Source organism: Elephantulus edwardii, unplaced genomic scaffold (assembly GCF_000299155.1).
Source record: "Elephantulus edwardii isolate Elephantulus edwardi_28Jun2011 unplaced genomic scaffold, EleEdw1.0 scaffold00106, whole genome shotgun sequence".
In the NCBI taxonomy this organism is placed as follows: domain Eukaryota; kingdom Metazoa; phylum Chordata; class Mammalia; order Macroscelidea; family Macroscelididae; genus Elephantulus; species Elephantulus edwardii.
In genome coordinates, this window is record NW_006399856.1 from 11,501,147 (window position 1) to 11,524,227 (window position 23,081).

At 40.0% G+C, this 23,081-nt stretch overlaps 1 protein-coding gene across 1 annotated transcript in view; it reads right to left on the reverse strand.

Moving 5' to 3' along the window:
• The window catches only part of UNC80 (unc-80 homolog (C. elegans)), a 295,977-nt gene that overhangs the window by 271,034 nt on the left and 1,862 nt on the right, over positions 1–23,081 (reverse strand). The window contains exons 3-5 of the mRNA XM_006891958.1: positions 12,728–12,884; positions 11,175–11,476; positions 3,463–3,586 (exon numbers count right to left, since the gene is read on the reverse strand). Coding sequence (XP_006892020.1) covers positions 3,463–3,586; positions 11,175–11,476; positions 12,728–12,884 — 583 coding nt within the window. The remainder of the gene's footprint in view (positions 1–3,462; positions 3,587–11,174; positions 11,477–12,727; positions 12,885–23,081) is intronic.

The window sequence follows — 23,081 nt, forward strand, 5'->3', positions numbered from 1 at the left end:
TGGTACACCATTAGATCTATTTTGTAGATAAAGAAATTGAGGCCCATAGTTCTTAATAAAGAACTTTAACTTGTCCAAAATCATTTGGTTCTTCCATTGTGACTCCAGAGATAAAGGCTTTAGCCATCCCAGTAAGTGACTTCTTAGATAAAATTTAAAATTTGTATCAGATCCCTTTTTATCTAATGACCAAGTATCAACTTATCTATTCATTGCCATTGAGTTGGAACTGACTCACAGAAGAGCCTCAAGCAAGTTTGCAGAGGATGTAAATCACATGGGAGGAAACTGCTCGTCTTTTTTTCTGCAGAACAACTGTTGGATTTGGACAACTTGCTTAGTGTTGGCTGCACAATTCCTTACCTGCCAGGCTACCAGAGCTCCTTAGGGAGACTGGGAAGCTAAAAAGAACTATGTCTCACTTGAATTCTGACAAAACTGATGGTCATATTAGGGAGCTCTGGTATCCTAGTCAGCAGAGAGGTGCAATCTGCCTCTTTGTAGGTTCAAATTGACCAGTGGGTGGCCTAGTGGTAAGAAGATGTAGTGAAATCTCAAAGACATTTAGTTTAAATCCACTAGCTGCTCCACAAAGGAAATATGGGCAATCTCCTTCTGTGTAATTAACCGTCTCTGAAAACCTGCCAGTGGTCAGCTATTGGTCAGTTCTAACTCGATGGTAAACAAAAACAACAACATGGGAGAAAGATGGGCAAATGCCCCTTATTTAATTTACAGCCTCTGAAAACCCCCAGGAGGACCAGTTATGAGTTATGACTGGCTCATCGAAGACTGAAGGTGACTGTTCAGTGTTGCAAGGAACCAAGAGAGTTTCACCAACTGCCACTGTTCTCCTTCTGACCGCACTGTCTGAGGTGCCCTCTCAAGCCCTCAGGCATCATGCAGAGGGGTGAGAAACCCTTGGTGAATATCACCCACCAAAGGGATGAGGAGGTGAACAGTGCTGCAGCTTCCAAGGAGGAAAATGATGGCTTCATTTCTTAGCAGGTCTTTGGATGTGCTACATGATTTATGCACAGACCACAAAGGGGGGAAAAAAACCCACCAAAATTTGAGATGAGCTCTCCTTCACACAGAAAAGCAATTTTAAAAAGTACTTAAAAAATATGTGCCTTTAATCAGCATAAAAGATACAACTTTTTCTCAATAGGAATTTTGTTTGTTGTAGCATACTTAGACATATTCTGGCTCTTTTATTTATTTCATTTTGTGTTATTTCTGTTCTTTTAAGTTTTTTTTGAAACGTCTTACATTTATCCTGCCATTTCTTTCATTGATTTATTCCAAGGAAATGAATGTCATCCTATCCATAGTCTCTGAGGTAGACTGCTTCTGGCTATGTACTTTTATCCAGGTAGCTCCTTGATATCTGAACTTAAGAAACACTTACATTCACATTTTTCATTTATCAACAGCTAATGTTTAGCATATGGTTTAGTAGTTGTGAAGATAGTATGCCTTTTTAAATGTTTTAAAAATTCCTCACATTACTTTTCAGTAATTATAGCTATTTTGCCATCAATATCTTATAAAAAGATAAAAAATATTTCACTCTTTAGTTTTAAAATAACTGAATAAAAATAGCAATGTTGTATTAGGGTGGTATGTAAAAACTTTATGTACTTTGGAATTTTTATTTTATAAGCACCTTTACCCACATAAATCTCCTATCTGCAGCTAAATCTTATGAAACTAGCAAACTACATATGTATGTTTTTTTTCCATATTCATATATATTTAAAAATACATAAACACATATTTTTACATTTATATATCTCTACAGACTTCCCAAGGGAGCTCTGGTGGCTTAGTGCTAAGGAGTTGTGTTCCTAACTCAAAGGGACTCAGTTCCAATCCACCAACTGTTCTCACGTCCCTTCTGATGATACACAAAAGCACATATTTCCTCAGGAGCGTTGGTGGCACAGTGGGCAGGGATTAAATGGTAAGCTGCTACCTGAAATGCTGGCAATTCAAATTCACGAGCTGCTCCATAGAAGAAATATAGAGCGGCCTGCTTCTGTAGCTCAGACCCCTGGGAGCCCCGCGGAGCAGTTCTACTGTGTGCAATGGGGTATTATAAGTTGGAACGGACTCAAAAGCAACAGATTTTCCACCATTTACCTCTTCGTAATTTTTTTTTAATTGACACTATAAGAGCATTGAGGATAGAAGGATTAGACTCATTATGCACTTAACTATAAATGAACATTTTATGTGAATTATCATTTATGCCTGAGTGGCAGCCACTTCCTAAACAAGTCATGCTCAACTTGAACGCAATCAACAAGAAAACAAAAGTCTGTTGAAACCTAGTCAGTGCTTATTTATGGTAATGCCCTGGGTTACAGAGATGAACTGTGGCACAAGATTTTCTTGCCTGTTAATGGATGCAGAGTTCCAGAGTGCACGGGTTTGAATTGCCAACCTTGAGGTTAACAATCAAGTACAAGAAATCCTTTAAAGTAGATATTATTATCTCCATATTATGCTCAGAGCAATACAATTCCTGCATATTAAGTCACAGCTTCGGAGTGAAGCATGAAGCACCCTTTGCAATCTTATTGTTGTTGTTGATTTCCATTGAGTTGAACACAACTCATAGCTACCCTATGAACCAAAGGCTTGAGGCCTTTCTATAACTATCATTTGTCAAAGTTCATAGAGTTTCCAGAGGCATATTATTTAGGAAGTGAATGCAACTCCTGCTTCCAAACCAGTCTTAAACTGGGAGCTGTCCACAATGAGTAACTGTTATGGCATTCAACACCCCGATGGCACAAGGTTCAGCATCACAGCAACCCCAGGTTACCTCAGTACAGCATATTGACAGAAGAGTGCTGTACCACTTAGAAGAATGTTCCTCCAAAATATAATAACAACCGACTTTAAATACAAAGGCCCTCCCCGAGTCTAAACAAGTAACTTAAATAAAAAACAACCAATATAGTATGTTGTTGCTATGTTGCAATCTATCACATTATAATTTATCTATGATTGAGTAGTCTTTAATTCATCAGTTCTGAGAAGAAATATTTGCTAGGAATAAAATACTCAGATGAATTGTTAAGAAATTGTTAAGGAGCCCCTATTTCATCTACATAATTATGATGAGAGGGGAATGACATAATACTGATAATTATAAAAACTATCATCTACATAATTTATTAGATGCCAGGAATTCTTCTAAGTGGCTCTTTTTTCCCCTCATAACAAGTACACAAGCAGTATAATGTTACAGATGAGGAAACCCAGGCATAGGAATTCTAAATGTCACATCCTAAATTAGACAATATGTGTTCTGGTTTATAGTTTGTTCTTTATCTACCTAAGGAACTTCAATAATTCCATGGAGAAATATGCTTTGGAAGGGCATACTATCCCAGTATCTTCATACTGGCATACGGTAAGGATAACCTCTAGGACACCTGAGCCACAAACCTGTGATGATGTTCCTGATGGGTTTCACCAGTGCCGTAAAGCCAGAGACTTCAGGCTGCCTATGCTCCCACATAGGCTGCCAGATCACAAGCCCACTGGCCAGTCGGAAGGTCAGGTCAGACTCCTGTGAGAAAAGAAGATTGAAGTCCAATGACTGTCCTGTAAGAACAAGTCAAGGGTTTGTGGAGGCAGAAGTTAGTTAACATCTCTCACAAGATCTGTTCAGGGTGGTCGATCATTCACGTCATTCTTTCACCATTCACATGAGTGTTTCTAGAGTAAACCAATAGGCCTAATCTATCACTGCTATTACAATGAAAAGAATGAGATTTGGTTTATACATGCTCAATAAGAAATCAAAAGGCAGTGGAGTGTTTACTCACTCTGCCCTTCTATCTCTCCAAGTTGATTCTGTCTAGAAACCTTTCCTTAAGTTTTTATATTAGTTGTCTTAAGTCGTAATTCCTCTTCTGATTGATTTCACTCAGCATGTTTTGTTCTAGTTTTCTCTATGTCATGCAGTACTTCATAGATTATTGATCATTGTTCAATGATGTCTAATACTCCATTATGTGAATGTACCACAGTTTCTTTAGCAATTTGTCATGAGCACATGGGTTGTTTCCAACTCTTTGCAATTATAAAGAATGCTGTAATAAACATGAGGGTAAGTCCATTTGTATTGCTAGTAGCAAGATTGCTTCATCAAATGATATTTCTATTCACAACTTTCTATGGAAGACCCAAACTTCTTTCCATAGTAGTTGGACCATTTTACATTCCCACCAGCAGTGTATGAGATTTCCAACTCCTCTACATGCCACTCAATGCAGTTTTGGATAATATAGTTCTACATTTACTGTGATCTCAGCCTGCCCATTTTAAGAGTCTTGGCAGGTGTTTTAACTTTTAGTTATCACTACTCTGAGCTGACATTCCTCTAAGTTGCATAGCCCTGGTGTACAAGTTGCTGTACTGTAGTCACTTTTGGTTGCTGTGAGGCTGAACAGTGTGATGTGTCAAGTGCATTAATGGTTGGCTACCCAGTGCGGACAGAGAGTGGAGTGGAGCTCCCTGATTAAAACAAGCTGTGAAGGAAGAGTGGCATCCACTTCCATAATAGCTTGCCTCCAGAAACCCTATGAGCCTGGAGAGAGAAAGAAAGGCACCCAAGCACCGAGGACTCTCCTTCGTAGGGTCATTATGAGTCACCTGCGACTCGACAGCACTTAACAACAACAACAACAACAACAACAACTCTGAACTATTTTATTTTTTCTGTCATTCTTGTTTTAATATGTAAATGAGTCAGAATTGACTCATAGCTGACACTCCAGTGGGTTTTCAGAGGCTGTAAATCACACAACAGGAGTGTTCACCTTTCTCCCATAGAGCAGCTGGTAGATTCAAACCACATGCCTTTGGGGTTGGCAGCTCAGCTCCTGATCACTAGACCACTAGAGCTCCTCTCTCATTCTTAGATGCTAGTTCTTTTGTATAGCTCTACAGTTTTACTCATGGAATCAGGTTCTTTCGATTAGTCAATGAAATGTTTCAATGGCCAATATTTTGATCATTCATGTTGCTGTTAGGGGCCACCTAGTTATAGCAAAACTATGCAAAGCAAATTTGAGACATTCTACATCCTGCACCGTCTGTATACTATCTGTCATGCTCAAGCCCATTATGGTGGTCACTGTGCCAACACATCTTGTTGAGGGTCTTCCTCTCTTATGCTGACCCCCATCTTTCCCCCAGCATGATGTCTCTCTCCCCCAGGGCTGATTCCTCTGAAAAATATACCTGAAGTAAGTGACATGAGGTTTCGTTTCTGGCCTTAGGGAACATCCTGGTTGCAGTTCTGGAAGGTAGCTAGATTTGTCTGTTTTTTTGGCAGCCCATAGGATACTCAATACTTTTTTGCCAACACCACAGCACAAAAGCGTTGATTCTTCTTTCGTCATTGATAAGGGATTATTTTGTGGTGTTACCTTCTCAACCATTTTTAAATAATAAAGAGAAGGACTGCAATCCCAGAGGTATGTGGTTTGAATCCACCAGATGTTTTGCCAGAGAAGGAGGGACAATTTCCTCCTGTACCAGTCAGATGAAATTTGATGGTACACACACACTACCACCCACCACCCCCCAAAAAAATGAGAAGGGATGTAATTATTCTTTAACCTTACCTACTCTCTCCCATACTCCCATACTAACATCATACAACAACAGAAATGCTCATAGATACTCAGTAAGTACCTGCTAAACTGTCCTGAAGGAGCCCTGGTGGCCTAGTAGTTAAGGAATTGGGCTGCCAATCCAAAAATCACGTGGTTAGAATCCACCAACGACTCCACGGGAGAACAATAGGTAATCTCTTAGCAGGCCATTTACAGGCTCTAAAAACCCACTGGAAGGCTGTCTATGAATTGGTTTCCACTCACTGGCCTATAAAAACAGCAGAACTCTTCTGATTCTATAACCTTACTCCATCCATGTATTTGTAAGAGAAGGTCTCTGCCAAGCTCTGTCTCCTCTGCTTTCGTCACTGCATCCTTTTGAGAGGATGAAATATTTCAACTGTAATCTCATATTGCAGGAGTCTAAAGATATGACAGTCTGAGACTAAATTCTGAACAATTTCTATAAAAATAATGTAAAAGTTATATATAGAAAGAACAATTTCAGATTAATAAATACAGCCGGGACCCAAGAGTTCACCCAGGGAAGTGGTTTCTAAGCCTCGGCTGTATATTAGAATTACCTGGGGAGCTTTTAAAGCCTTTGGAGGCTTGCCCCAGCCCAGAACAATGAAATTAAAACGCTGTAAGGCTTTTAAAAGCTCTCCATTTTCAACTGTGGTTGAAAATCACTGAGGAGAGTAAAAGCGAGAAAGAAATGAGGGAGGGAATAAAAGGGGTTCTTTAAAGGTCATTGTAGCTCAAAGTCAATGGAGATTTCAGCTAGTAAGTGTGATAGAATTCCAGAATAGATTTACACACTGGTAGAGAAAACTCTTCTCTAAAGTCCAAGACTATATAGAAAGCATATTTTGTTTATATTTTAGGCTGCTTCCCTGTCTGGGTTTATTGTGCTATTTTAGGGGCTGAAATACAACAGTGAATTAAGCACTACCAAGCCTTCTGTAACAGTGCAAAGTAAGAGAAGCAGATCAGACAAAAGAAAGTATAACACGAGATGATGATGTTTTGGACAGGCTGGCCAGGGAAGGCTTGTTTTGTGAAAGTGAATTTTGAGTAAGGATTTAAATGAGAAGAAGGCTTGTGTGGCCCTGTTGTGGCTATCTCTAAGGAGAGAATCCACGGAAAGGTATCAGCAAGTGCAAAGGCCCTAGAACACCTAGTATGCCAGGAAACAGCCAGTGGTCTGTGTGCCTGCAATTAAGTGAATAAGGGAAATGCAGATAAAAACAAAGTCAGAATTTATGGGACGACAGACAACATAAGGTTTAATAGATCACAGCAAGGACTTCAGCAACTCCTGACTTAAAATGAGGGCACAAGGGCTTTGAGTCATGGTGTGGCATTATTGGAGTTAGTTTTCAAAGGATCATTTGGACGACTGAGAATAGTTTGCAAAAGGGCAGAGGTGGAAAGGCAGACTGCTGGAGAGGCTGTTGTCATCAAGGTGGAAGATAATTACACAAGGCAGGAAGAGAAGGAAAAATGAGACATGTTAAACTGGGATACACTGAAGGTATAGCTTATATAATTTGTGAATCAAAAGAGCAGCTAGAGTATTCCCTGTAAGTAAAGATGGAAACGCTTTGTCTCTTGTACTTTGGACATGTTTAAAGGACAGGCTTATTTTGAAAATGAGCTATCATATTTGAACAGTGGAGGGTCAGTAAAAGACAGGAACACTCTCAATGAGATAGATTGACACAGTGCACACAGCAGTGGGCTCAAGTCTATCAGAGAAGATGTAGATGGCACAGGTTAGGAAAGAGTTCAGGTCTGTTGATCTCATAGGGTCGCTATGAGTCATACTCAACTCAACAACACTTGACAACAACGTTTTAGACATGTTCACTTTGAGATGTCTGACACGTATTCATTTAGACATCTGATAGGAATATTAAATAAGTATCTAATCACACAGATGAGTTAATGGGGCAGTCATGTGAATTCTCTTGAAACTGACAGGCCGAAGTCTATGTTGTATTAAACAGGAGGTAAGCAAAACTTCATAGACTTTTATCTAAAAACAGAAGGTACCAAACCTCAGAGGGCCTGGTTTCAATGAGTTCTTAGCTTCTGAGAGAAATTTTTATCATAAGCAACTTCAACCCAAGTAATTTTGATAGAAATTGCAATGCAATGTAAGCTGTCTTATACAGAAATGTCTTCCTTTATTATCTGCTTTGTCAGTGTGAAAGTTAATACCTCCTGAAACTGGCTTAAGTTTATTTTACTTCATCTTATTTCCAACCTGATTGTGTATTTTGTTGAAGAAAAATAAGTCTCCCTGTTCTGTGCTTGTTCCCTGGAACATCAATATAGTATTGCTAATTAAATATTTCCTCAAATAAAACCAAGCAAATCCATTGTAAACCTGAATACCGGCAACACTTAGGACTTCCTTTTGTGTATATTCCTCCGTAAGGTGACTTCATTTGATTGAAAGCATACAATCAGAGACTCTTGACTCTTCTTCTGGAACCTTCCCTAATACTTCCCCTAAATCTGTGCAGCACATACAGGGCCAGAAATGTGAATAGTGTGATCGGTTCCTGTTCACTTCTCATCATTCAGCTAGCTGAGGGGCAGCTGGTCTAAAAGGGTCTGAGAAAAACCAGGTGTAAATATTAGCAAACCAACACATCCTGATTTCATATGTACTTCCAGTTTTTGCTAAAAGCATGTTATCATAACAGCATACAGGAATTTTAAAAGTATTTAATACTCCACAACATAAACAGTCTTCCAAGCGTCCTGAAAAACCTACAACCAGGAGAGGATAAAATAGATGAATGATGGGACCTTCTAAGAATCAAATTCCCATGCACATCCAAAAACTTCTCCAACAGGGTAAAAGGGAAGCCACAGACTGGGAAAATATATTTGATAATGACATGTCAGATAAGGGACTTATATCTAGAATTTATAAAATACTCAAGTACCACAACAAGATAAAGGTAAAAACCCAGTTGAGAAATGGGCACAGGATATGAACAGACACTTCACCAGAGAAGACATTCAGATGGTGAACAAGTACATGAAGAAATGTTCAAAATCTCTAGCACTAAGGGAGATGCAAATCAAAACAACCATGAGATATCATCTCACTCCAGTAACAATAGAGAAATTTAACAGAACAGCAAACTATGGAAAAGAGTCACTCAAAAGGGAATTATAACTAGAAATAAAATGGGAGGAAAGATCTTGGTTTAGCCCCCTCAAAATGATTGTTAATGGTCACAAATACCTACATAGATGCAATACTACCTTGAAACATACACACATTATGACTGTATTGTATTACTAAACATAGGACAGGGACAGTTGGGTATATTGATTCTTTCTTAGCCCTTAGCATATCCACAGAAGTAAAAAAAAAAAGCATAACTGTGTTATGTAACTTCACATATATTTATCCTTTGTTTCCTCAATTGAGCATCAGAGAAGTTAAAAAAATCGCCAAGATCACACAGTAAGAAAGTGGAAGATTTGTTATTTCAATTTATATTATTTCCCTTAAATCCTAGGGGACATGGATACGATTATATTTTGATGCAGTTTGGTTTCTTTCTAGTCTTATGTTATCTATTTTATAAATTTCGAAGCATGTGAAAAAATAAATACATAGGTTATGGAAAAGTGTCAAAAAAAGTTTGTGGTGGTGGTTGTTATTTGTTGTCAGGTTGCCTGCAACTCATAGGACCCTAAGTATAACAGATCTGAAGCCTGCCCTGTCCTGTGCCAGTCTTACTGACTCTGACACACATACCTCCATTAACCTAGTTACTATATCAATCCATCTCATCTGGCATCTTCATCTCCTGTGCTGTCTCTCCACCTCTCCCAGCATAATGTCCTTCTCCAAGGATAGGTCCCTCCTGACCACATGCCCAAAATATATGAGACAAAGCTTCAAAATCCTAGCCTTGAAGTAGAAACTTATTTCCCAGACAGACCTTATTTGGAAGAAACTTATTTCCCAGACAGACCTATTTTGTTTTTTTTTTTGATGGTCCATGGTATGTTCAAGACTCTTCTCCAGCACCGTAACGGAAGGAATAGATTCCTCTTCTGTTATCCTTAGTCATTGTCCAGCCCTCTGATGCAGAGCAAATGATTGCAAAGAACATAAGAACATGGCGTGGGTCAAGCACACACCTTAGTTTCTAGATTGACATTGTTGCTTTTCAGTACTCTGGAGAGGTGCTTGACAGCAGATTTACGTAATGCAATTCATCTTTTGCTTTCCTGACTGCTGTGTCAAGACTGTTGATTGTGGAGCCGAGCAAGCTGTAACAGTCCTAATATCTTCTCCATCTATCATGGTGCAGCTTCAATCCATACTGAAGACTACAGTCCTTCACCTTCTGCAGCAAGTGCTTCAGGTCCTCCTCAGTTTCAGCATGTCATCTACATAATGTAGGTTGTTGATGAGTCTTTCTCCAAAAAATCTGAAACTCCTCCTATATCATTTACAATAGCAGACGTGTTCACAAAACACACACAAAAGGAGAGGAGTGACTAAATTTACAATGGAAAGTAAGAGGAAAAGTTTCAGGGAAATTATGACATAGACTAAATTACCACAAGACAAACACATGAGAGAAAGGAATACAGAGCAAACAGCGAGGACATATTCAAGGAATGGCACCTATGGGGCTAGATTATGAGGTGTCTAGCAGGGATTGCTGTCGTGTGCTGTCGAGTTGGAACTGACCCAAAGCTGACTCTCCCATGGCAGTAAATCGCATAAGAGGATCTGGAGTTGGCAGGAGATAAATCAAGAAAGAAGTTTGGTCCAAGATCATGCCTGACTTTATGTTGTTGTTGTTTTTAAGTACCATTGAGTCATAGATAACTCATAGTGACCCTATGAACGAAAGACCTGAACAGTTGTATAACTTTCATCATTTCTCCAAGTTCACAGAGTTTTCAGAGGCAAGATATTTTGGAAGTGGATGCCACTCCTGCTTCCAAGCTTGTTTTAATCTGGGAGCCCCACCAAACACCATCCATCATGGATAACCATTAACACATTTGACACATCAGCGTTAATAGTGTGTAGCATCACAGCAACCACGAGTTACCTCTATACAGCAAATGGACAGACAAGTGCTATACCACTCAGAAGAATGTTTGACCAAAAACAATTAAAACCTGAGGTCTACAGATTAAAATCACCCACCTTTTGTTTGGTAGCATCACTTTCTATCTACTAGGCCAACAGAGCTCTCTCTATGTTGTTGTTGACTTTATATACTATGATAAAAAGCTGGGTATTATCTTGGGGCAGATGGAGAACCAATGAAGATTTTTTAAGTAAATAAATAATATGTAGAAGTTTGTAGCTTTGGAATGATGTTCAATAGCTTAACACAGAAATAAATCTCTCCCTATTTTGGCGTGCCATAAGATTATACCAACACATGAACTCCAAGTAGTGGAATGTCATTTGAAGCCCAGACTCCCTCCTCTTTCCCCACCTTAACCACAATGACAGCTTGTCCCTACCTTGATCCTGTGTACCAGAGGTGCAAACAGAAACACAAAGAGCTCCACAGTAGCCATGGAGTTCTGGAAAATCTTCCTTCGGCTGTTCTCTTCTTCATCATTGGTACTGCTTCGGCAAGGCTGCCCTGGGGAACCCTGGTTTTCAACCTGGTGGATGAAACCACTGCTGCTGCCGCCCCAGCTGGAACCTCGGTCTGTGCCCCCAAAGCGCTCAGTGTTGCAATCCTGGGGTGCTTCCAGGAGCATCCAGTGTAGGGTATGAAGAAGCTTTGTCTCAGCAACACCCAGTTTATCCTGGTGGCCTGTATGGGACAACCATATAGCTAGGTTAAATCAAACTCTGGAAAGAGGCCAGAACAGAAAATATCAACCCTGGGTCTGGGAGGAACAGTTCTGCTTTGCTCTGTGTCTTGGTTTCCCGGGAGACACTAACACTTCTCCATATTTCTTATGACGGCTGCTGGCAAGGCTGTGCTTGTTTTTCTGGGCTTCCTAACTGGCTGCAGTCCTCGCAGGATGGTACGCAGTTAGCAAGAGTAGAAACAGCATGCATCACATCACATCTCTTTAGTTAGACTCCCATGTCTATTTCCAAATAGTATAGTGGTTAGGAGAAAAGGCTCTGAAGATAACGACCATTATCATTTAGACACTGTGAATAGGAAAGGCCCCTCTGTAGAGGTAACAACTGACCCAAATGAGGTTAGGAAGTGGGAGGAAGAGCATGTGCACCAACATGAGGTAGGCGGTGGGGCCAATAAAAACTTTGTGAAAAACAATCTGCAAAATATGCATAAAGAAAAGCATTTTTTTAAAAAAAGGAAAAGCAATCCTTGTGATGCACACGTACATATGTGTCAGTGCGCACACACTCACAGAACTGCAAAGCTGGGAAAGCCTGAGAGGGTACGTGCCGAAGTAATGACAGGTTCTGCTCCGGAAGTTGGAAGGCCAAGGGGCCAAGTGAAGCTGGGAGTCATGTTGAGTGGGTGGAAGAGTCTTTGGCTTCTTAAACTACTTTACTGTAGATTTGTTGTTAAGTGCTGGCAGGTCAGAAAAGACTCACAGCTGACCCTCCAGTGGGTTTTCAGAGGCTGTAAATCATCTGGGAGGAGAATGCCTGTCTTTCTCCTGTGGAGCATTTGGTGGATTCAAACTACCTGCCTTTGGGTTGGCAGCACAACTCCCTACTCACTAGGCCACCAGAGCACCTACTACTTCAATGTGGCTGTTGTTGTGTACCATAGAGTCAGAGCCGACCCATAGCTGACGGTCCAGTGGGTTTTCAGAGGCACTTAATCGAGACTATATTAAAAAGAATATACTCCAGTATTACTTGTAAAAGGAAGCAAAAAAAAAAGTAGAAAACAATAGAGCTAAGTTTCACCATTGGTAAAGTGCGAGTAACAATGAACCCAGTGTGATGGGACTGTGAGCTAACAGGGGGGAAAGTCCTCGAAGGGGTCAGTCCTCAGCAAATTATAATGTCACTGTGGCTCTTGACACTAAGGGCAATGGTGCGTGCCATGAAGAAAGCCTGGAGGAGCACACACCTAGCTTGTTCCTGTTCGACAGCAGGGTTGCAGTGCAGTGGAGGACATGCGGCAGGGCGGCTTGCACCAGCTCCCATCTGGAGATGCTCTGGATAGCTTCGGAGAGCGCCGGGGAGAGGCCATGCAACTTGTTTTCTACCAGGACTCGTTCAAAGGACTGCAGATACAAGAACAAAGCACAACATGGAAACAGGTATTCTGACTGGCAGAGGAAATAACCAAGTATATCTCAGACTCCGTGAGTCACTGTGAGCACTATTTGGTGCATGATTATGTTGCATTTCACCATGTATACTGTCATATCAGTCAATGTTGTTGTTGTTGTTAAGTGCCGTTGAGTCATAGGCGACTCATAGCAACCCTATGGATGAAAGTCCTCGACACCTGCGTGACTTTCATCCTTGCTCCAGGTTCATAGGGTTTCAGGAGGCAAACTATTAACGGAAGTGGAGGCCACTCCTGCTTCCAATATCAGTCAATAGATCAAAGTTAACTTCCCATGATCTACTGGCAGGCATTTGAGCTAATGCATCTGGGCCAAATGATTATATCATTTTTTATTTCCATCAAAACCCACTTTCTCTGACAATGAACACAAGACATTAATGTTATGAAATATTTACAAGTTGTTGTTGTTAAGTGCCATTACAACTCATAGTGACACAATGAACAAAAGACCTGAACGCTTGTATAACTTTCATCGTTTCTCCAAGTTCATAGAGTTTCCAGAGACAAGTATTTCAGAAGTGGTTGCCACTCCTGCTTCCAAGCTTATTTTAATCGGGAAACTCCACTAAACACTGCCCACCATGGGTAACTATTATCACATTTGGCACATCGGTGTCACAGTGTTTAGCATCACAGCAACCACGAGTTACCTCTATACAGCAATGCACAGACCAGTGCTATACCACCTAGAAGAATGTTTGACAGAAAAACAAAACTAGGCCTGAGAGCCACAGATTAAAATAACCCACCTTGGGCTTGGTAGCATAACTTTCTGTCTGCTAGGCCAACATAGCTCTCTCTGTGTTGTCATTGTTATTGTTTTTAAGTGCCGTTGAGTCGTAGACGACTCATAGCGACCCTATGAACGAAACACCTGAACTCTTGTATAACTTTGGTCATTTCTTTGATAAAATGTTGCTGAGTCATCATCTGTGGATCATTTGTTAATGTGAGTTGAAAATCAGATTTGTGCTACTATTCAGCATATGTAAACTAAAATGTAAGCTTTTAAAGACATCTGATTTTTATGGTCCCTGATCTCCTTTGCTCAAATCCATTACTGTTGTTGTTAACAACCATAGAGTCATAACCAACCCATAGCTGACCCTCCAACATGTTTTCAGGGGCAGCAAATCACACAGGAGGAGACCGTCCCACTTGCTCCCATTGAGCCACTGGTAGATTCAAATAGTCAGATAAATACCATCTTTGAGTTAGCAGTACAACGTCTTACAGACCAGGCCACCAGAGCTGCTTAATGTTTTAAATTGCTTCACATGCATTTGAAAGTTGGACAGTGAATAGGGCAGATCTGTTATAGGAAGAATTGATGCTTTTAAAATGTGGTGGTGTATGAGAGGAGTATTGAACATATCATGAATTTACAAAAGAACAAACCTATCTATCTGTCTTGCAAAAAGTGCAATTAGGGTGCTCCTTAGAGACAAGGATGTTACTTCATCCTACATACTTTGGACCTGTTGTCAGGCCAGTCTTTGAAAGAGACATTGTGCTGGGAGAGGCAGAAGGTCAGAGACAGTGCTGAAGACCTTCAAGAAGATGGACTGACTCAGTGGCTGCAGCACTGGGATCGAGCATGTTGGAGACTGTGGGGATGGTGCATACTGTGGGAGAAAGGAAGGAAAGAAGGAAGAAGAGGGGGAGAAAAGAAGCGTGAACAAAACAGGACACTCTCCTTCGCCAAGCGTTTGGCTCTGCAGTGGAGCTGTGGTTAAAGTGCCTTGCTGCTCACCATAGAGGTGAGTGGTTTGAATCCCCCAAACAATCTGCAAGAGAAAGTTGTTGTTGCCTGGCCACGTGCCCACAGTATGTGAGAAGGAGCTTCAAAATCCGAGCCACCAACGAGAAACTTGGTTTCACCGTCTCTAAGACAGACTGCCTTGAAAATCCTTGTGAAAGTTCAACAGTGTTGCTTTGAGTTGGAATCGATTTAATGACCACAGATACTCTTGACAAAATCACTCTCAGAGAATGAGGCATCATAGGACAAGCTTGACTTACTCAATTCTCTCTCTGCTTTATTTTGCTGTGATAAAAAGATACATTTGCCAATTTAACATTTTATACATGTACAAATTAGTGGCACAGGTGATGTCCATCAGGTTGTAAAGTCACCACCAATCTCCATTTCCAAGTAATGTGACTTCTATAAACAGAAGCTGATTGCCACTCGACCAATTCTTCTTGTGTCCCTGATAACCACTAACAAACTTACCTCTCTGTATATTTGAATAGCTTACATAAGTGGTATCATACAATATTTGTATTTTTGCCTCTGTTCTCTTTATTTGTTAATATTTGTGAATATGGCAAAAATACCAATGTAAAGTACTGGGAAATGTATGATTACTAAATATGAAACTTTAACATTTAACTTGTATAGGCACTGACTGGTACTTGATGTCCCCACTACTGAAGAAAATGATAGATGTCTTGCCGAGTGATCATATACAAATCCCAAATGCTTAAACTGTATTACTGCATTATAAAAATGCCTAAGAGGAAAAATTTAAACGACTTAATAGAGAGATTCTAGAAAGAAAGTTCTGTGATTTAAAAAGATGTTTAATTTCATAATTAAAAACACACTGAGGTTTGGATAACGAGCCCGGCTAGCATAATGCACAATGGGTTCAGATGTTAATCTGAAGGTCAGTGGTTCAAGCCCACCATCAGCTCAAAGGGAGAGGGAGAGGGAGAGCAGCCTCCTCCTATAAATACTTATGGCTTTGGAAACTCAATGGAGAGTCACTATGAATTGGAATATACTTGACGGCCTTGGGTTCTGGAGTTTGCCTTGGGTTCTGGAGTTTGAGATGTGTGTAAGAAGCACAGTCAGAGATAGAGTATCATTTTTCTCTTAAGACATTAGGTAAATACCTTTACATATGCTGATAATGGAGATTTCAAGTTAGATATTAAGAGATCATAGAGAATGGGAAACAAAACTTAAAATCCTAAAAGTGGTCAGGAGTGCCGGCCTAATAATGATCGGTGGACCGTCTGAGGCTCTGGCCCTCACCTGCCCAAAACTCACCTCTGTGGCTCAACTTTCACTCACACAGTCGATAGAAATAAAAGATGAATAGTAACCCTGGGGAGGTAGTCACACCTTAGCATCATCAATCATGCAGAATCTAAAGGTCAGTATTTTCCCAGGGACAAAACTCAGAAAGATGTAAGGGATAGAATAAGAGGGTGAATGGAAAGAAGAAACACAGAAAGGAAGTAAGGAGAAGGTGGCTATTATGTGTTAATGTTGTTATGTGCCATTGAGTAGCTTGCAACTTACAGCAGCCCTTTGTACAACAGCTCGGAACCCTGCTCTATCCTGTGCTAACCTTACTGTCTCTGAAACATCTACTCCCATTACCGCAGTCACTGAGTCAATCCATCTCATCCAGGGTCTTCCTCTCTTGCACTTTCCCTCCACCCTCCCAAGCATGAATCTTTCTTCCTGGTAACATGCATAAGTAGCTTTAGAGTCCTTGCCTCCGTGGAGCAGTCTGGTTTCACCCTCTCCAGGACAATCTTGTTTGTTCTTTTAACACCACAGAGAAAAAGCATCAATTCTCCTTCTATAATCCCTAGTCATTGTCCAGTTTTCTAATGCATAGCAAGTAATTGTGAAGACCATGGCCCAGGTCAGGTGCACCTTAGTCTGCAGAATGACATCGTTGTTCTTCAGAACTCTGGAGAGGTCGCTGACAGCAGGGTTTCCTAATGCAATTCATCTTTTGATTTCCTGGATGCTGGTACCAAGAGTGTTGATTGTGCAGCCAAGTAAACTGAAGCTGTTAACAATCTCAGTCTCTACACGTGACACTGCCAATCAGCCCAATGATGAGAATCTTTGTTTTCTTGATGTTGTTTTTATGCTCAATTACTGATTTTGAGCTCAATTATTCTCATGAAACAATATTTCTATGAGTGATTAAATGAAAACGAATTTGTTTTGCAAGCTTTCACTCAAAGTACAATAAAAATGTTTTTTTTAAAAAAAATAAATGAAAATTTGTATAGCCTTAGTGAACACATTTTAGAAGATAAATTACTCATAATCTTAGAGAGGTCTGGATATTGATGTAATTTTCTTCTTAAATGTTACAATATAATGTTTTAAAGTTTTCTTAACCATGAAAAAAGTTTATATATCTCTCTATCTCTATGTCTATCTTTATCTTCTCTATCTCTATCTCTATCTCTATCTCTATCTCTATCTATCTAATTAAACAGTAGCCAAATAGAACTAAACAGTTGAACATTAACATCTGACTTATATGAATGGAACCTGATTAGTGCTTGGAAGGAGATGACCTTCAACCAGGTGGACAGACATGATGACTGCTGCAATGGGCTCCTGTGTGTCAGGAAGTGTAAGGATGGTGCAGGACAGGACTGGGTTCAGACCTTTTGTTCATAGGGTCACTATGACTCATACTGGATTCTATGGCACCTAACAACAACTACTAGGTTGATACTTATTCAATCTGGATGCAGAGAAAATTCTTTAAGAAGCTAGACAATGTGAAGAACAGGGCATTATACATGGAAGAATACTTATTAATAATCTGTGATATGTATATTATAAAACTTAGCTTTGAGAAAGTGAAGAGAACTTGAAACACTTACTGATACAGATCAAAGAGTACACCTTTCAGTATGGATTACAACTCAACATAAGGAAACAAAATATCCTCACAACAGAACCGATAAACATTATCAGGATAAATAAAGAAAATAGTGAAGATGCCAATGATCCACAATCAATGCCCATGGAAGCAGGAGTGAAAAATAAGGAATCGATAAATGACACTGCATTGGGGAAATCAGTCTGTTACCTAAGACATCTATTGCCTGCTACAAAAGGTGCTAATATGCAAATATGTCACTCTGTGAGCTTTGGTGCAGATGATACAAGTCAAAGTACTTTTAATTAGCATCTATGCAGAAAGGAGCGCTGGTGGCCTAGTGGTAAGAAGCTGCAATGCAATCACAAAGGCCAGTGGTTCAAATCCTACAGCTGCTCTGCGGGGGAATGAGCAGTCTCTTCTCATCAGATTAAATGTTTCTGAAAACCCACTGGAGGGCCAGCCACAGCTGGTTCCAACATGATGGCACACGACAACAACATGCATGTGGAAGCTGGGCAATAATTATGGAAGATCAAAGAAGAAATGACACATTTAATTTAGGATGTTGACGAGCCTATTGAATATACTGCGATGGGCAGATAAAAGAATGAACATACTTGTTTTGGAAGAAGTATAGCTGGAATACTCCTTAGAAAGGAAGAAATAATGATGAAATAAAGAGACTTTTTTTCATGAACTTAGACATGCCACCAGAAGAGGCAGTCACTGGAGAAGAACATCATTCTTAGTACTTTGTTTTTGTTAGATGTCGTCAAGTCGATTAGACTCAAAACTATTCTGTGAGCAACAAATCTTAACCTTGCCCTGTCTTGTGTCATATTCATCATTTCTGACATACTCCAGTCCATTGTAAAATCACTGGATCAATCTGTCTTGTTGATGGGTCTTCTTCTCTTTCACTGACCCTGCACCTTTCCAAGTAGGATGTCTTTTCCCAAGGACTGGCCCCATCTAAAAACATGCCCAAAGCAGTGAAACAAAGTTTCATCATCCTTGCCTCTAAGGAACACTCTGGTTACACTTCTTCCTGTTTGTGTTATTTTGGTAATCCATAAGATATTTCATACTCTTCTCCAACTCCACAATCTAAAGGAATCGATTCTTCTTCTGTGCTCCTTATTCACTATTCAACTTTCACATGTATAGGAAATAATTGAAAAGAACATGGTTTCACCTTAGGTGCACCATAGCCTTTAAAATTGCATCACTGCACCTTAGCACTTTGAAGAGGTCATTGACAGACATACCCAATACAACACGGCTTTGATTTCTCTACTGCTGCTACCACAGGGGTTGACTGTGGACCAAAGCAAGACGAAATCGTTAACAATTTTAATCTATTCTCCATCTATCAAATACTACCTTCTGATTCAGTGGAGGATTTGGTAAAGTTGTTGTTGTTGTTGTTTTTATGGCTGTCGAGTCACCTGCGACTCACAGTGACCCTAGTACAACAGCCCTAAACGGTACTCTATCCTGTGCCAATCTCATTCTCTCCAAACACCTATCCCCATAACCTCAGTCACTGAATCAATTCACCTCATAGAGGGTCTTCCTCTGCTGCGCTGTCCCTCCACCTTTCCAAGCATTATGTCCCTCTCCAAGGACTGGTCCCTCCTTGCAACATATCCAAAGTATGTCAGATGAAGTTCAGAATGCTTGTCTCCAAGGAGCAGCCTGCTTTACCCCTCTCTAGGACGAACCTGTTCATTCTCTTCACAGTCCATGGTATTATTTAATACTTTTCTCCAACACCACAGCTCAAAGGCATCAATTCTACTTCTACCTTCCCTAATCATTGTCCAGCTCTCTGACACATAGCAAGTGACTGCAAAGACCATGGTCTATTATCAGGTGCACCTTAGTGTCCAGAGTACATTGTTGCTCTTCAGTACTTTGGAGAGGTCGCTAACAGCAGACTTTTCCCATCACAATATGCCTTTTAATTTTCTGGTTACTGGTGCCAAGAGGGTTGACTATGGAGCCAAGCAAATTAAAGCTGTTAACAAACTCAGTTTCTTCACCATCTATCATGATGCTGCCAATTGGCCCAGTGGTGAGAATCTTTGTTTTCTTGATATTGAGCCTCAATACATATTGGAGGCTGCAGTCCTTGACCTTCTGCAACAAGCGGTTCAGGTCCTCCTCAGTTTCAGCAAGCAGGGTTGTATCATCTGCATAACGCAGATTGATTGATTGAACATGCAATCAAGATTGGTAAAGTAGAGGGTTACAAAAAAAAAGGGTGGATGGACATAATGGCTGCAACAACTGGCTGAAATAGAAAAGTGATTGACAGGATTAGAGTTTGTACAAAAGGTCACTATGAGTAGGATTTAGTTACAAGGCATTTTGTTACATTGTTGTTATGTGTTGTCAAGTTGGAAACCCACTACAGCTGACCTTTCAGTGGGTTTTCAGAGGCTGCAAATTACACAGTGGATGATTACATATATTTCTCCCAGGAAGCAGCTGATGTATTTGAACCACGTGGCTTTGGGTTGGAAGCACAATTCATTACCACTAGGCCACCAGAGCTGCCTATTTGATAGTTCATGACCCTATTAAAAGCATTAAATATATTTTAAACAAAATGAAGAGGAAAGTCTGGTTTATTTGAAGCTAGTAGAAATGTGAGTGTGGTTTAAGGAAGGCTTCCAGATTTCTATAGTCAATTCACTCTGATTTAAACATCAAGAAGAAAATTGGCAGCACCATATAAGATGAGAAGAGACTGTGGTTATTAGCAATTACCGCTTGCTTGGATCCACAATCAACACTCTTAAAATCAGCAGTCATGAAATCAAAAGGTGAATTGCATTGGGAAAATCTACTGTCATGCACCTCTACAGAGTGCTAAAGAGCAGTGATGAAGAGTCTCTCCTTGGAGGCTAGAATTTTTAAGTTCTGCCTCACTTTGGGCATGTGGCTAGGAGAGATCAATCCTTGGAGAAGGACATCTTGGAAGGGTGGATGGACAGCACAGGAGAGGGAGACCCTGGATGAGATGGATTGATAAAATAACTGGGGTGATGGGTGTTTGTGTGTCAGAGTTAGTAAGACTGGTTTAGGAAAGGGGAGGGTTCAGAGCTGCTGTAACATGGGGTTGCTTACGATGCATAGCAACTTAATGGCACCTAACAACTATAAAATACTATGAAAGGTTTGTAAGCAGGAGTGGCTTCCACTTCATGAACAATTTTCCTCCAGAAACTCTACAAACTTTGATAAATGTCGATAGTTGTAGAAGGGATTCAGGCCTTTTGTTCATAGGGTTGCTATGAGTCATGCTTGACTCAAAGGCAACCAACAACAATATAAAGAAGTTATTTATGTATATACATATTATATGTTGTTTATTATTGTTATGTGCCGTCGAGTCATTTTTGACTCATAGCGACCCTATGTACAACAGCCCTAAACCCTGCTCTATTCTGTGCCAATCACATTGCCTCTGACACCCATCCCAATTACCCCAGTCACTGAATCAATCCACTTCATAGGGGGAATATTTTGGTGACAATTTTGTAAGCCAGAGGATGAACAAAACATATTCCTGAGAGGGAGGAAAAAGAGAGATATCAAGAGAAGGAGCTTAACTTTCCAGTTAGTTTCTATCTTAGTTCGTGGGCCTGTGTTCTGAAAAGACAGCATATAGCCTTTGAATGCATGCCAATATTGAAATGAGTAGATGTCCACTTTCAAGCTATTATGCAAATGTTTTTGTATGAGCTCTTAATTTTATTGTTGTGAATTTTATTTTCATTTTTTAATGATTTTATGTTTTATTGTCTCAATCTACAAAATTGGAATTTGTAAGATTTTGAGATAGTTTTAGAATTTGGGATAAATGAACCCTATTTTGCTTCAATATCACTATTGCCATATTATTTTATACCTTTCATTTTCAGGGCTGTGCAGCAATGCAAAGCGTGCAAATGTACTCTGTTGTTGTTATGTGCCACCCATTGAGTCAGAACCAACCCACATCTGACCCTTCAGTCAATTATCAGAGGCTATAAATCACATGGGAGGGGATGGCTTATTTTTATCCCATGGGGCAGCTAGTGAATTTGAACTTTATGACTTTGGGTTGGCAGCAAAACTCTTTACCTCTAAGCCACCAGAACTCCCATAGTGTAATGTACTTTATCTAAGGAGCTCTTTGGGACTTTTTTTTTTTTCAAGTAAAAGATTTTATTTTACTTGAATCAAGAGTCAATGCCCCATGAAAACAACAGCAAAAAGCCCACCCCAGTACTCAACATATTGTATTAGGCAAATCTTCCACAAAAGATCTCTTTAAAGTGGGTTTTTTTGGTTTTGTTTTGCTGGCTTTTTTTTTTTTTTTAGTTTAATGAGATTTTAATGGACGTTTACAGAGACCTTGCATTTATATTCATTCCCTGCCCCCCCCCAGTTTGCTTTTTTCTTTACAAAAAAAGTTCTTTCCTTGTTATAGTGACACCCCCCGCCCCAGTACAATTTACTATACAGATCTTAGTCTGGACTCTTTTCATGCCAATAATACCTAATCATATATTCCTTTTATACAATTCCCTCACTCGTCTGTTTCAATGCCATGTACATTATCTATCCCTTCTTTTCTGTTTCCCCAAAACCCCCATATCAGTCCTGTTCTATAACAATGGGCTTATAGAATATTTGTCTTTTTGTGACACAGATATTTCACTCAGCATAACATCCTCCAGGGTCACCCATTTTGTATAATATTTCATGAATTCTTCGTTTTTCAGTGCTGCATAATATTCCATTATGTGAGTATACCACAGATTCTCTGTCCATTTTTTTTTTTCGGTTGATGGTCAATTGGGTTGTTTCCAGCTCTTTGCTATTGTGAACAAAGCAGAAATAAGCACAGATCTGCTTGGGTGGCAGTTATGGTGTCTTTAGGGTATATTCCCAGTAGTGGAATTGCTGGGTCAAATGGTATTTCTATTTCCAACTTTTCGAGAAAGCGTCTTAGCGATTTTTTTCTATGAACTTCCTTTATAGAGAACAACCTTAATTTGGTTAAAAATTCCACTTTTCGAGAACCACCTGGTTCTTGACCTCTGTGACCTTCTTTTCCATTTTTACTCTATCCTATTCTCTCTTTTCTAATCCTGCCACTTTATTTGTTCTCTGGCCTGAGACCCTTTAGAGATACCATCCCTTCTGCTGTTCCCTCATCTCTCTCTCTCACACATATTTTTTGTCCAAAGGTCACATTAGCAGGTAGGTCTGACCCACTAATGCCTTAGAAAGCAATACCCCTATGTCCTTTCTTGCTTCATTTTCTCCATGGTACTTAAAACCATATGACTTACTATGCATTTATTTGATGATGAACTTCTCTATCCTACCAGAATGTGATCTCTGTGCTTAATTTGATCATCACGCTCTCCCAGCACCTTGGACAGTGCTTGGTATAGAGGGACTCAGTAATA